General features: G+C 47.4%; 1 protein-coding gene and 1 long non-coding RNA gene across 8 annotated transcripts in view; one reads left to right on the top strand and one right to left on the bottom strand.

Moving 5' to 3' along the window:
* Positions 1-15817, bottom strand: part of LOC310835419 — a 169078-nt gene that overhangs the window by 62011 nt on the left and 91250 nt on the right. The gene's annotated exons all lie outside the window — the stretch shown is intronic.
* RGL3 (ral guanine nucleotide dissociation stimulator like 3) overlaps positions 1250-15817 on the top strand; it is a 34342-nt gene continuing 19774 nt past the window's right edge. The window contains exons 1-5 of one of the 7 annotated variants that reach the window (XM_083718783.1): positions 1250-1448; positions 8223-8327; positions 9656-9870; positions 12896-13089; positions 15467-15597. In XM_083718783.1, the coding sequence (XP_083574909.1) occupies positions 1425-1448; positions 8223-8327; positions 9656-9870; positions 12896-13089; positions 15467-15597 (669 nt within the window). In that variant the 5' untranslated portion in view covers positions 1250-1424. Of the gene's footprint in view, positions 1449-8222; positions 8328-9655; positions 9884-12895; positions 13108-15463; positions 15598-15817 lie in introns of those variants that run through there. The other 6 variants (XM_083718782.1, XM_083718780.1, XM_083718781.1 and 3 more) reach the window with 6 other exon arrangements.

Below are 15817 nucleotides of genomic sequence, written 5' to 3'. Positions count from 1 at the left end.
AATCGTTCATTATTTGACGAGGCCAAAATTTGGCACCCCCAAATGGATCTTCACAGTTTTGCGCCCTCTCAGCTCAGCACTCTGTGGGGGTGGGGAGTCGGAAGCCCCCACACTGCCCTAAATCCAGCGCCAACACCCAAGAATGGCAAATGCTCACACTCCCTGAAGAGAGCCAATTTAGCAAAGCAGCTGAGAAACTATCGTTGCAAGCAAGGAAGCCCCGAGTTCAAATCTTGCCTCTGCCACCGGCAACCTAAATAGGTTTAGACAAGCTACTACTCTCACCTCTTCCCCTGTCAGCTACTTGGGGTGATACTTTGCAAGGTTGGTGTGAAAAATGCTTGCGATGACATCTGTAAATCCCAGTTAATATTCAAAATTCCCACAACAGGAGTAGCCAGCATGGCGCCTCCAGGCATTGCAGAACTACAGTTCCCACCTTGCCAAATATTATGAATTACTCTCTTGATAAGAGTCCTGTGTAATATTGCATTGGACGAAGTGAATATTGTTTATATATAGGAGAGAAATGAAGAATTGGAAGTTCTTTACTTTCAGAATCTTATTTTTCTGTCTCAGCCTATTTTCTACACTCTCTTTTTCTTTATTTCTCTCTTTTTCTACTCCTTTCTCTGCCTGTCCCCTTTTTCATTCTTCGTGTTCTTATTGTTATCTAGATCAAAGCCTTAGTTCGGTTAAACCAGGCAGAGGGCCTTCTCCGTAGTGATGCCCTCCCTGTGGAACACCCTCCCATCAGATGTCAAGGAAATAAACAACTATCTGACTTTTAGAAGACATCTGAAGGCAGCCCTGTTTAGGGAAGTTTTTCATATTTGGTGTTTTAATCGTATTTTTACTATTCTGTTGGGAGCCGCCCAGAGCCAGATCTGTGGGGTAATAATAATAATAATAATAATAATATAGGGGAAATATATTTGATATTAAGCTTTGCAATTTCTCTCTCTCTATTGACCTAATAAAACTAGCTAGAAAAAAGGGGGGAGCCTTGTGTTAAGAAATGAAAAGTAAGTAGAAATGCCGAGGGGAGGAGAGGAGGGCTTTGGGAATCTTTTAGGAAAACTTTCTCTTGCGTAGCTCCCTTGGGATTCTACCCCCATCCTTAAGTTCGAAGGAAGAGGTCCCCGGGCACCAGGCGCAATGAGCCAACCTGCAGCGGCCAGCACTGTAAGGCCGCCGGATCCGGGCCGGGGCGGAGGAGATTTGCACGGCGGCTCCGCCTCCTGCTGCCTCTGAGCTCGCTGGCGAACCGGACGGCTCCCGAGGAGGAGTCCCCAGCCCAGGCAGGAGCTCTCAGCCCCTCCTCGCAACAGAGCCGGGCAAGGCGCCTGCCCCCATCGCCTGCCCCATGCAAAGCCCCGGGAGGGACCGGCCGAGGCTGCTGCTTCCGAGGAGACCCGACGAGGATGGGCAAAGCGGAGATTGCAATGGTAGGGAGGCGAGGCAGGGAAGTTGGGGGTGCAAGGGGGGGGGGCGCAGATGTACAAAAGAGACCGGCTTGCTCCTGGAAGAAGAGGGGATTTCTTAAAGGGCACCTTTTCCCACGCCTGCGCTTCACCTGCAGAATTTCCTCTCCCCCCCCCAGCTCTTGAACCCAAGCCCTGCTGCACTCTGCGACTGTTCTCCAAATAGACACTTCCCCCTCTTATCACGCTTTCATCGTCGGGGTTAAAGGCTGCCTGAGAAGCAACCGATCCTCAAGGCAGTTAAGCCGCCGCCAAGTTGCTTAAGGGAGCCCAGGGCGCGCGCCCGCGGGTCTTCGGGTGCTGTGGCGCGTTGGAGCTGATCCCGCTTTGCAGCGGAGGGAAGCCTCCAGGACTGCAACCCGAGACGGGAGGGGCTGCAAGAGCCTATGCCCATGGAAGTCAACGCGGCTTTGCACAAATCTAGGACTGCTGCTCTGGAAGCCACAACAAAGGCTGGTACCCTCTCTCCATCTTCTCCCCAATGCCAACTGCAGCGAAAGTGTTGCACGGCGCAGCTGTGGCTTAGGATAGGAGGGAGGGATGGCTTTTATGTAGGGTTGTGGTGAAGGTTTAGATATTGAAAGCGTCTCTCAATGAGAAACAGGAAAGTGCAGAGCAGAAACTGAAAAGCAAAAGAACTAACTCCAGAGGCCAAGCTTCTAATCCCTTGCTCTCAAATTCTTTTAATTCACACACACAGCCCTGCTTCTCAGGATGCTTCTCACGAAATGCGGGATCCGAATCCAGGACACCCCCCCCTTCATAACACCTTCTCTTCACTGGAGATAGGCCAGACATGTGTATCTTTAAATAATGCAGAATAGGAAAGAGATATACAAAGAGGGAAACAATATCACCGCATGTTTAAAAAGAGGGACGCGTTTTGGGACTTTGCAGATGGATTTCTAAATATCCTAACATTTATAATATGAATTTCTGGTACGGTATTTGAATTCATAATTTTTATAATACAGTGGTACCTCATACGCTTCAGGTTACTTATGCTTCAGGTTACAGACTCCGCTAACCCAGAAATATTACCTCGGGTTAAGTACTTTGCTTCAGGATGAGAACAGAAATCATGCTCTGGCACCGCCGCAGCAGCGGGAGGCCCCATTAGCTAAAGTGGTGCTTCAGGTTAAGAACAGTTTCAGGTTAAGTACGGACCTCCGGAACGAATTAAGTACTTAACCTGAGGTACCACTGTATTTGACAACAAGATCCAAAGTGTGTGCATGTACACACAGAGAGAGTTCATATTGTGGCTTTGCAAAATGCTTAAAGTTAGTTGGCAATCATGTACTTTGTGCATCAATAATATTGCTATTATTCACTCATTTTGATATATTTATTATTTTCCTAGTTCAACTCTTAAAGTTAGTTGGCAATCATGCATTTTGTGTATCAATAATGTTGCTGTTAGTCACTGATTTTGATATATTTGTTATTTTCCTAGTTCAACTCTCTCAGTTATAAATGATGTTTCCAAGTAATGCAGAGCCACAGTTTTTAGGGGTGGGGAGAGATAATGGGTGTGTGTGTGTGTGTGTTTAAAGAGAGAGATGCCCCTTTTTCGCTTCTGTGCCCCTTTTAGTGAGAGCTGGCGGAGGGCACTTGTGCTGCCTTTGCCTTCAGCCACTGGTACCTGGCACAGAGCAGTGCAGATGGTTGTGGTGTTACATTTCCACCTCTTGCAGGACCGGTCTGGCAGCTCCGCTGAGCAGGAAATGTCAAGGAAGGTCACAGGAACGAAGCTGGAGCAACTGGATGGGGTGCAGAGACCAAGCGGGAGGAATTCCTGTCCCCAGGCAGGGCTACTTTCATCCTTTAGTGCAGTCACGTCCAACTCCCAGGAGACTGCAGAACTGGCAGTGATCTGCCCAGAGTTGCCGAGCTTTTTTTAGGGAGCCAAAGTTGTTGAAATTTATCAGGGGGTCCAAGGATCGACCAGGGACATCCCTACGGGACTGCCTCTCCTGGTATGCCCCACAGAGGACCTTAAGGTCCACAAATAACAACACTTTGGAGGTCCCAAGCTGCAAGGTGGTTAGATTGGTCTCAACTAGGGCCAGGGCCTTTTCAGTACTGGCCCCGACTTGGTGGAACGCTCTGTCACAAGAGACTAGGGCCCTGTGGGACTTGACATCTTTTCGCAGGGCCTGCAAGACGGAGCTGTTCCGCCTGGCCTTTGGTTTGGACTCAGTCTGACCCTTATGTTTCCCTCCCCTTATTGTTTTGATTTATGGGCTACTATTAAAATGGGACGCGGGTGGCGCTGTGGGTTAAACCACAGAGCCTAGGGCTTGCAGATCAGAAGGTCGGCGGTTCAAATCCCCGCAACGGGGTGAGCTCCCATTGCTCGGTCCCAGCTCCTGCCCACCTAGCAGTTCGAAAGCAGGTCAAAGTGCAAGTAGATAAATAGGTACCGCTCTGGCGGGAAGGTGAACGGCGTTTCCGTGCACTGCTCTGGTTTGCCAGAAGCGGCTTAGTCATGCTGGCCACATGACCCGGAAGCTGTACGCCGGCTCCCTCGGCCAATAAAGTGAGATGAGCGCCGCAACCCCAGAGTCGGCCACGACTGGACCTAATGGTCAGGGGTCCCTTTACCCTTTACCTTTATTAAAATGAAGCTGCATTTTAAATTGTATTTTAACCTGTATTTTAATAAACTGGTTTTTGTTTGTTTGTTTGTCCCCCCCCCCCATTACATTTTATTGTAATTTTATTGGTGTTAGCCGCCGGGGAGGGCAGGGTATAAATAAATAAATAAATAAATAAATAAATAAATAAATAAATAAAAAGTATTATTATTAGATTGCGATTGACCTGTTTTAGTGGGTCTCCCCCATCTTACCTGATAGGAGGGGGTTCAGCTTGGTGGCAGGGCGTGGAACTCCTCGATTCCACTCTGAGTCCAGATATCATCATCAAAGAGTACTTTTCTCCTGTGTACAGACAACATTGGTAGCATGACCGCAGTTGCATTCTCCTTCCCGGTGTGCTTTTCTAAGCAGCAGCAACCAATGGGGATAAAGCTTCTGACAGGCAGAGTGGGAAAAGCTGCTATGTCAGGTTGCTGTTAAACAAAGCAAAACAAAAAAGCACAAGAGCAGGGGCAGAAAAAGAGGCCGCTCTATAGGTACAAATTCAGGGAGTGAATCCTAGGAGCCAGCCCAGTGCCAGATTTACGTATAAGCTAAACAAGCTATAGCATAGGGACACACTCTCTTGGCCCCCCCCCCAAAAAAGTAAAGAAAAAAACAACCTGGATGTACATTTCCAAAATATAAGATAAAAAACAAATAAAATAAAACCTACATACAGCAACAATATTTTGTATTGTGTAGGCTCCTATGATGTAAGTAATGGGCCCCGCCTGCTAGCCTGCTCCCTAAAATATCACTGGCTTGCTCATTTCTGTATACAGTGGTACCTTGGTTCTCAAACTTAATCTGTTCCAGAAGTCTGTTCCCAAAGGTACCATTGTAGTGTCATCCTTAGAAAGTGTATACAGTGGTACCTCGGGTTACATACGCTTCAGGTTACATATGCTTCAGGTTACAGACTCCACTAACCCAGAAGTAGTACCTCGGGTTAAGAACTTTGCTTCAAGATGAGAACAGAAATTGTGCTCCGGTGGCGCGGCAGCAGCAGGAGGCCCCATTAACTAAAGTGGTACCTCAGGTTAAGAACAGTTTCAGGTTAAGAACAGACCTCTGGAACGAATTAAGTTCTTAACCCGAGGTACCACTGTATTCACATGGGTGCAGAGGGGGAAATGGAAAGCTTACGATGGGGCTAAATGATTGAGAAACGCCAAAGGATAGTGTGCAATGATTCAATTGCAGCTTAAAATGTATGCAAAACAAGCACGTGACCATTCACAACAGCAGCAACTCATGATGACAACACAATCTTCTTAGCAGCGTTAAATCAGGGCCAGACTAAAAGTGACTTGCATTGTGTAGCTGGTCTTTGTTTCACAAATAGGTGGCATGGGGTGGGGGCCCTCAGCCAGAATAGTAGCTCCCTGCAGCTACACTGTGTGGGGTTGGTTTTAGGCCAGGGGTTTACTTCGCCTGGCCGGTTCACTCCAGCGGAGATCCTTCGGGGGCTGGATTGTGCATGTGCATAAGCTCCCACGCCCCCAATTTCCAGTGTGTGCGTCTGCGCAGACACGATTTCCAGCCCCTGCACCTGGGCAGACGCGATTTCCAGCGCTGCGGAAGCAAGTCCCCATGCAGCAAGTGGGAACTCACCGAGCAGGCAGCTCAGTTCGGGGGTGGCTTGTGGGCTGGTTAAATGACTCCCGTGGGCCGCTTGTGGCCCACGGGCCTTAGGTTGCCTACCTCTGGTTTAGGCTGGCCTTTGATGGTGAGGATTGAGTTGGGAAAGGACGGGTAATCAAAGTGAAGGAGATGAAGCCTTCTTCTCTTTGTTTTTTTTTTTAATTAATATTTATTGAAATTTTCCAAATAATACAAAGACAAAAAACAAAAATTAAGAGAACAAAAAAAATATCAAAAAGGAAAACAATTAAAAAGCACATAATATTTAAAAAAACCTTATTTTCCTTCACCTTATTTCTCAGACCTCCTCCCCCCTCCCCTTCTTGTATTCCAGTTTATGTTATCCGCTCAACAAGTTCTTATCTTATTTCTCAACCTTAACTTTGTTTAAATCATGCTGTTATTTTTCTTTTCTTCTTTCTTCCGTTCCTCAATTTATTTTTAAGAACCTTATATCTATTTAATTTAAAAAACCCAATTTTAACTTAATCTTAAACCTTTTTCCTAAAGTCGACCCAAATTTCCCTTCCACGATTTTCCCACATTCCATAAAGTTGCAAAATATATATATATAAAAAGAACTTAACAAATTATGTTTTAACACCCTTTGGATTCCCAAATCCCACCCTCCCTTTCCCGGTTTTGATCCCCAAACCGATGTCCATCAGTCCATCTATTCTCAACCTGGATCCCAAACTTCCAAGGCTCTTGGACCTCTCTCAATTTCTCTCTGCCGGTTTTTTTGACAGTCCTTTATATTCAACACCAACTCTCGAAGAAGCTCTGTCCCAATAATGTCCATTTTTCTTCCAAGCAGGCCTCTGTATTTAAAAGTGGAGCTCAAATTTTGTTTCTTAAATCTTTTAAGTCTATATGTTCCAAAAGCTCCAACTTCCATCTTAATCAAATTTGTGCTACCAGGCCTCTGGTCTAGCTTGATCTTCCACAACATTGTAGCTTCACCTTCATTTTCCACCAAATCCTCATATATCTCTTGTACCACTTTCTCAGATTTATCAGATTTCTTCTTCCCAGCTGCAACGGCTTCTGTTCCAACTTCAAGGGCTTTTGGTTCAAGAAGCCTTCTTCTCTTTGACTGACCGTTGAACGTTGGTCAATTAATAACGGCCTTGAATCCGCAAGCTCCATCTGTGGCACCAGCAGCCTACGGAAAGGAGAAAACATTGCAGAAACCCAGACAGTGCCGTCTATTTGAGCCACCAAGTATGATGCTTGAATCACTGTGATAAACAATAATGGCCACACTTGCTTGCAGAACACTAAATAGGAAACAGGACAGAGATTTGCCCCTCATCCATGCATGAGCCTCTTTTCTCACCCCCAGAAATCTCCTGTGCAGCTGTGCCCTGAGCCTTTTACTTTGTTCTGAAGATGGAAAAGCAAACCTGCCAGTCTTCCTTCTCTGATAGTGGTACTCCATTCCCTTGCGCACTTCGCACAAGTTTATTTGTTACTTATTTATTTTTAAAACATATACCCCAGCTTTCCATATTGGATGTTCAAGGCAGCTAATACTGACAAAACAACATAACTGCCACACCATACAACAAAATAAGATCAGGGCCAGCTCAATTTATTTTTCTGCCTGAGGCAAGATGGCTCCTCCTGCAATTCCATACACGGGAATGTGACAAGACTGGCTGTTGAATAGTACTTCAGTTCTGGCTGCCTTCATTACACCTGGGGCTAGTTTAGGAGGCACAGTGGTGCCCCGCAAGACGAATGCCTCGCAAGACAAAAAACCCGCTAGACGAAAGGGTTTTCCGTTTTTTGAGGCGCTTCACAAGACGAATTTACCTATGGGCTTGCTTCGCAAGACGAAAACGTCTTGTGAGTCTTGTTATTTTTTTTCGCTCCCCCCCTTTTTCTAAGCCGCTAATAACCGCTTTGCCGCTAATAGCTGCTAAGCCGCTAATAGCGCTAATCCGCTAATCCGCTAATAGGGTTGCTTCGCAAAACAAAAAAAACGCAAGACGAAGAGACTCGCGGAACGGATTCTTTTCGTCTTGCGAGGCACCACTGTATAAGAACGACCGCATGGTCCGCACAGCTCCAGCATCTCACCACGGCTCTCTGCTCCCCAACATCTACCGCTGAATGGGTGGAAGCCTCCCTTTACCTAACAATAACATTTTCTTGGCTCCCAACTCAACTCTTTCCAGCTCAGTTTAGACCTTGCTCTACACGACTGGTCCCCAATTAGCCAAGCCCTGGACCCCCTACTTTTGAAAATTTTGATATCTCTATCATAGCTTTTGATATGTGAATGGTGCCACGCCCCCCTCCCAAGGTGGGTTACGTGGACCCCCTGGGTTCTGCAGACCACCAGTTGGGAACCCCTGCTCTACACTGCCATATGCATATGGTTCCAAGAAGCCAAAAAGCTGCATCTTAGTTCTGCTTCTGTTTCTTCTCTGCCTCTCCCCAGACACCCCTTCAGCAGTGGGGTGAAGAGGCAGAAGATGGGGCCGTCTACAGCATCATCCTTCACCGAGTGAGGGCAGAGCCCATCGCCAACAGATCGTGGCAGCTGGTATGTGGCAGCTTCCCTTATAGGGAACACCAGATCACTCCTTCTATACTAAACTGGTTTTTATTATTGGACAGCAGAGGGGACACATGCATGGAAAGTTACCATATTTTTTGCTCCATAAGACTCACTTTTTCCCTCCTAAAAAGTAAGGGGAAATGTGTGTGCGTCTTATGGAGCGAACGAAGGCTGTGCAGCTATCCCAGAAGCCAGAACAGCAAGAGGGATTGCTGCTTTCACTGCACAGCGATCCCTCTTGCTGTTCTGGCTTCTGAGATTCAGAATAATTTTTTTCTTGTTTTCCTCCTCTGAAAACTAGGTGCATCTTGTGGTCTGGTGCGTCTTACAGAGCGTGAAAAATATGGTACATCTGCCTCATGCATGCAATCATGACAAGGAGCTCTCCTCTCTTTCCCTTGCTCCACCTGGTATGGAGGCTGAGACCCTACCTGCCCGTGGACTGTCTTGCCAGAGTGGTGCAAGCTCTAGTTATCTCCTGCTTGGACTACTGCAATGCGCTCTACATGGCGCTACCTTTGAAGGTGACCCGGAAACTGCAATTAATCCAGAATGCTGCAGCAAGACTGGTGACTGGGAGCGGCCACCGAGACCATATAACACCGGTCCTGAAAGACCTACCATTGACTCCCAGTACATTTCTGAGCACAATTCACAGTGTTGGTGCTGACCTTTAAAGCCCTAAACTGCCTCGGCCCAGTATACCTGAAGGAGCATCTCCACCCTCATTGTTCAGCCCGGACACTGAGGTCCAGCGCTGAGGGCCTTCTGGAGTTCCTTCACTGCAAGAAGTGAGGTTACAGGGAACCAAGCAGAGGGCCTTCTCAGTAGTGGAACGCCCTCCCGTCAGATGTCAAGGAAATAAACAAATATCTGACTTTTAGAAGACATCTGAAGGCAGCCCTGTTTAGGGAAGTTTTTAATGTTTGATGTTTTATCGTGTTTTTAATGTTCTGTTGGGAGCCGCCCAGAGTGGCTGGGAATACCCAGTCAGATGGGCGGGGTATAAATAACAAATTATTATTATAATATTATTATTATTGCAAATTTGGGGACCCCAAGATTTGTAGTAACCTTTTCAGAAGTGATGGGAATCATTGGAATCTTCTGGATCAAAGGCAAGATAACTTCACAAGTATCAGATTTCCATGTTAACTAATTTGATTTTTCACAAATAGATTGTTTTTTTAAACTATGCAGTTCCCACTGAAGGCAGGTTGTACTTCTACCCTGTGTATTAGAGAACGATAAGCACCTCTTCAGCAGGTGTGTGAGTTTCTCCCACCTCATCATGTCTGTCCCTTTCCCAACAGGATGTCTCAAGCCCACCAGAGTGTCCCTTTGTACAGTACCGCACGTGCAAGAAGCGCCTGTTGCGGGCTGCTACGCTCCCCAGGCTGGTGGAGTGGCTGGTGTCTGCCGATGTGGAGGGTGACCGTGGCTACGTGCCCAGCTTCCTGGCCACCTATCGGGCCTTCGCCAACCCTGCGCAGGTGCTGGATCTGCTGCTGCCACTGGGACCGGACAAGTGAGGCACAGGGGTAGGAGGTGGGTGGTTTGGGTAGGAGGAAAATGCTGGACAAGGTGTGCTCCCGAATAAGGAGCCTGGAGAAGGCCTGGTTCTTGATTCTGGCAGTGCGGCGAATTGGGAAAAGCAATTCTAACCTGGCAGGGTATCAGAGTGGTGCCCACCTTGCTTTTCACCCTGTAGACATGTAAGTACAGGGCGAATTTATTTGTTTCATGCAATTAAGTATTCTTTGGAAAGGGGATATATAGACATGTGGGTGCAGTATGTATTATTGTCATTGAAATTCTACTCAATATTGATCCAGAGCAGAACTCCCAACGTATAGTTAGCAGAGTGAAAACTGAAACACGTTGCAGGATTCCCAAAACATAGACCAGAGGCAATTAATATTTCATCCAGCAGAGTTTTACTGCTACTGAAGGCATATGAGCATAATGATCACAAATCCAATACATCCAGGATTGGCACTGTTCATAAGAAATCCAGTTGCAGCAAACTTGACTTACACTTACAATAACTTACAATAAGTCTTAACCTTCACACTAAGCATACTATGTACAGAACACTACACCAGAAGGAAAGGAGATAGAAAGAGGAAGAGAAAGCCAGGCTCCTTCTGGCTTATTATTAAAGTCAGGAAGACCTTGACAGAAGAGATAACAGAACCAGTTTAAGCCAGCTGTACTCAGCTTCTCTGAAGGAATAACCCAAACATCACAAACCTTCTGTTTGTTTCTTTCACACAGAGAAGCTTCCAGAACCCCCTTGAATTAAGTAGAATAGGAAAGATCTCTACACATCAGATCAATACATTCTGTAATAAGAAATGCAAACTGACAGATATAGGCAGTGCTTTCCCCCCTCAAAAAATGTTTAGGGGCACTCTCAGTTGGACTAAAAACCCCCACCATTTTATAGTTCAAATTGGGAAAAATAAAGACAAATAAATGGACAACAGCACAAAGATTCACAAAATGTTTAGGGGTATGCGTACCCCTGCGTCCCCCCAGAAAAAAGCACTGGATATAGGAAGAAAATACAGTGGAGCCTAGGTTGTCAAATGCAATCAGTTCTGGAAAAATGTTCAACTTCCAAAACACTTGACAACTGAGGCACAATGGGTGGTCGGGGAATTCAACTGAAAAAAACTGAGAAACGTGCCTTAGAAGCTGTTTGACTTCCGAGGCGTATTCGAAAACTGAAGCAATTACTTCTGGGTTTTCGGCGTTCAGGTTCTGAAACATTCGGCTACTGAGATGCTCGAAAACCGACGTTCCACTGTACAGGGCAGTGACTGTTTTAGGTGCATCCAATATGTGTGCAGCTGAGGACGCGGGCATCGTTCCGAATCCAGGAATGACCCCAAAAAAGGGGTAGAAGGGGGCAGGGCTGGAACAGGACGTTTGGGGACTTTTGCCGTGGTGTTTCAAATATATGTGATTTCACTTAAGCACAAGGTGCCTTGGAATGTGGCCTCTGCGTAAAGAGGGAGTTGTCTGTAATGAGATGCCAGATGGGCAGTGAAGCTTGGTGAAGTCTGTCAGGGAACTGCCATCGGAGCCAGAGGAGGAGGGAGGGCTCCAGAGGGATTACGGAGAGCGTCCCGGGAGGGAGAGAAGCAGCCCATCTTTTGAGGAAGGAAATCAGCGTAGCACCAGTGGAGAAGGGGGGCAGATGGGGGAATCGGCGAGGGGGCTCCATGACTCCTCGCTGGAGACCAGCGGGGAGAGCACGGGTCCTCCGCTGCCCACACCCTCCCTGCGCAGAAGGCTTACGCGCAGGGAGAGTAGGCGGAGACTAGGCGTCAAGGAGCTTCTTTGCTGGAAGAAGTTCAAGAAACGCCCACTGACGGATTCTGCCAGCGATTGAGGCAGCCACGGATGAGTGGCTGTCCAGACAGAAAGGGTTCACCCAGGTAACCCAGCCAAGCGTGGCACCGATTTACGCACAAGCAACCCCTAGAACCATTACAAAGTCCGAGCAGCACAATCTGGCAGGACGCATAAGGAGGGGCACCCTCAGGAAGAAATCCTGGTGAAGGCAGCATGGAATCATCGACTCATAGAATTGGAAGGGACCTCTGGGGTCCTCTAGTCCAACCCTCTACAGTTCAGGAATCCCAACTCAAGCATCCAGGACAGATGGCTATCCAACCTCTGCTTAAGAACCCCAAAGGAAGGAGAGTGCACCTTCCAGGGTAGTCCGTCTTGCTGTTGAACAGCAGGCAGCTTATCTGGGACAGGAAGAGTTAAGGCAGCCTTTCTCAACCTGTGGGTCCCCAGATGTTTGGGAACTACAACTCCCATCACCCCTAGCTAGCAAGGCCAGAGCTCAGGGATGATGGGAGTTGTAGTCCAATAACTTCTGGGGACCCACAGGTTAAGAACCACTGGGTTAGGGGCACCGGGAGGGGGGGGGAGAGAGAGGGGTCAGCAACCTTTTTCAGCCGTGGGCCTGTCCACCGTCCCTTAGGCCATGTGGTGGACCAGGCTATATTGGGGGGGGGGGGATGAATGAATTCTATGCCCCGCAAATAACCCAGAGATGCATTTTAAATAAAAACACACATTCTACTCATGTCAAAACACCAGGCAGGCCCCACAAATAACCCAGAGATGCAGCTTAAATAAAAGGACACATTCTACTCATGTAAAAACACACTAATTCCTGGACCATCCGCACGCCGGATTGAGAAGGCGATTGGGCCACATCCGGCCCCCGGGCCTTAGGTTGCCTACCCCTGGATAAGAGCCTAAGCAGTTTGTGAGTACAGTGGTACCTTGGGTTACATACGCTTCAGGTTACAGACTCCGGTAACCCAGAAATATTACCTCGGGTTAAGAACTTTGCTTCCCACGCAGGAGCAGCGGGAGGTCCCATTAGCTGAAGTGATGCTTCAGGTTAAGAACAGTTTCAGGTTAAGAACGGACCTCCGGAACGAATTACGTACTTAACCCGAGGTACCACTGTACGTGTGTTTGTGTATGGCTGGTTCCTGACTCTGTTTCTGTTCTGGCTCCAGGGCAGTGCTGCACGTATTGGAACTCTGGCTGCAGCATCACCCTGGGGATTTCTGGGAGCCCCCCCTGCATCCCAACCTGCAGAGAACCTTGAGCTTCTTGCACCAATCTGCTCGTGACTCCCCAGCGCTTGCTCTGGCAGAGGGGCTGTGGCAGTCCCACAAAGACAACGAGGAGGAGGAGCGCAGGAGGGCAGGTGCTGCTGAGGTAGAAGGTAAGGATTTCTCCTGCCCTGGAGACATGACGGCCCAGAGCAGGCGGCCTCCGAAAGTTTGTGGCTCAAGTCCAGCCCCCGTCCCCACTCATGACTTCAGCTCCTCAGCCACATGCAATTGTCCTCAGGGCCATCCTATTCAGCCTATTAGATGGCATGTCTGCATTATAATAATAATAATATAATAATAATTTATTATTTATATCCCGCCCATTTGGCTGGGTTTCCCCAGCCACTCTGGGCGGCTCCCGACTGAATATTAAAAACACAGTACAGCAGTAAACATTAAAAATGTCCCTAAACAGGGTTTGCTTCAGATGTCTTTTGAAAGTCAGATTTCCTTGACATCAGGCGGGAGGGTGTTCCACAGGGCAGGTGCCACTACCGAGAAGGCCCTCTGCCTGGTTTGCTGTAACTTCACTTCTCGCAGTGAGGGAACTGCCAGAAGGCCCTCGGAGCTGGACCTCAGTGTCTGGGCTTCTTCAGGTATACTGGGCCAAAGTCGTTTAGGTCAGCACCAACACTTTGAATTGTGCTCGGAAACATACTGGGAGCCAATGCAGGTCTCTCAGGACCAGTGTTATATGGTCTCGGCGGCCGCCCCCAGTCACCAGTCTTGCTGCCACATTAGCCAGCTATCCTATATGCTGGAGCCCATGACTATTGGCTGTCCTCTTGGCAGCCTGTCTGTGGGTGTGTGGGTGTGCATGCCAAAAGCAAATCCATCCCCAAAGCAAAATTAGCCCTGGGCTGCCTCTCACTGCATGTTTCCACCCTGCAACACTCACTTGGTCCAATTCAGCATCAGGACCACCATCTCCAGTTATCTGAAAATCTAAATTCTATGATGGGGGAAAAGAAAAGAAAAGAAAAGAAACCAAATAGCATCGAGACCTTTAATGTGCTGTCACAAAACTGACTTTTCTAAGGGGATTGTCTGCTCTCTCTCTTTTTCTCTCCAGAAGTCCAGTTTAGATTATTAAATACAGTGGTACCTCAGGTTACATACGCTCCAGGTTACATACGCTTCAGGTTACAGACTCCACTAACCCAGAAATAGTGCTTCAGGTTAAGAACTTTGCTTCAGGATGAGAATAGAAATTGTGCTCTGGCGGCGCGGCGGTGGCAGGAGGCCCCATTAGCTAAAGTGGTGCTTCAGGTTAAGAACAGTTTCAGGTTAAGAACGGACCTCCGGAATGAATTAAGTACTTAACCCGAGGTACCACTGTAGAAAGCAAACAGACTTGGTCAACCAGATTCCACCATGAGCTCTCAAATCAACGGTGTTGTAGGAACCAACCCAATCTTATCACATATATCATTCCAGTTGGGTAAAGGCTGGTCTGTGTAGACCAAGAGCAATAGGTGGGCGCACAGGTGACCTTTAACCTTTCTAACCTTTAAACTTATTTAGCTCAAGCTTCTTCCTCTGGTGAAAATAGTGCCATTATCCACATGGTGCAAAATGAGGTAGTACCATTTTGAACGGTATACTTCACACTGCGGGTAGGAAGGGTGTTGTCCTATATTTGAATGCTTCCTCACATAAAAAGCTCCCTGTATATAGCAAACGAGAATTGTGTCTCTGATGTGCTAGTGTATCACATGCAGAGAGGTTATTTTTACATTGGGGAACATTAAAAAATACGGATTTAGAAGGCGATTGGGCCGGATACGGCCCCTGGGCCTTAGTTTGCCTACCCATGCCTAAGAGAGACGCTCCAAAGATTGTCACTTTCCTTAGGGTAGTTTGCTCCATTGGGTTTTATATCTTCTGAGCAACAGAAGATGTTTTGTTGTGTTTTCAATATTTTGTTGAGAGTTGCCCAGAGTTGCTGGGGCAACGCAGTCAGATGAGCAGCATATAAATAAAATAATAATAATAACAATAGTTATTGCTGTTGTTGTCAGAATTTTCTGCATGTACTGGATCATGCCTCCCCTTGATCATGTGGTATTTATGGTATAGACTTTTTGGGGAGGGGAGGGATGTTTCGTAAGCCGCATCAGATTTTGCTGCAGGTTTTGAGATCTGCCAATGATGCACTTTCTGGTACGGGTTTGATTGTAGAAGCAAGTCAAGCAGTCTCCTGGCAAGGGGACGATCTCTTTAGGGGCACCAAGAGGACCTAAGGCTATCTTGCAATTCTGGGACTCAGCGCTCAGAGGATGCAAAACTAGCACATGACCTGTGAGTTGTCCCTGAATTCTGCATAACATTTTAGGAGATCCTGGGGGAATTTCTTGGACCAGTGAAAGGACCTCCATGCACACAAGTGTGTGGCCCTCTTCTTCCCTCGTCAGGGTTGGGCTTGTGCACATTCACTCAGGTGGCCCTTGTCTCACTGCCCGACAGGAGGGGAACCCACAGAGATGGGGCTGCCACAGGTGATCGGAGAAGCAGCTGGGACAGGTGACTGCGAGGAGACACCATCCCTTCTGTCCTTCTCGGTGGATGAAGTAGCTGAACAGCTGACCCTGATGGATGCAGTGAGTAAGAGGGGTCAGGGACGGCAAAATGCTTTGGGAAGAAGAAAACAGCATTAATGGGGGGAGTGGTGTGGCTCTCAGGCTCTTAAATGTTATTTCCAGCCAGGGTGGATTTGATTTAAATCAAATCAATTTAAATCACTAGTCATTAAGAGTTGATTTAAATCATTTTTTTATGGAAAGACTCATTCTTGCTGGTACAGTCATATCTCGTTACATC

Source organism: Podarcis gaigeae (genome assembly GCF_964106915.1).
Source record: "Podarcis gaigeae genome assembly, chromosome: 17".
In the NCBI taxonomy this organism is placed as follows: Eukaryota; Metazoa; Chordata; class Lepidosauria; order Squamata; family Lacertidae; genus Podarcis; species Podarcis gaigeae.
The sequence above is the reverse complement of the archived record's forward strand: the minus strand, read 5'-3'. Positions and strand labels throughout refer to the sequence as shown.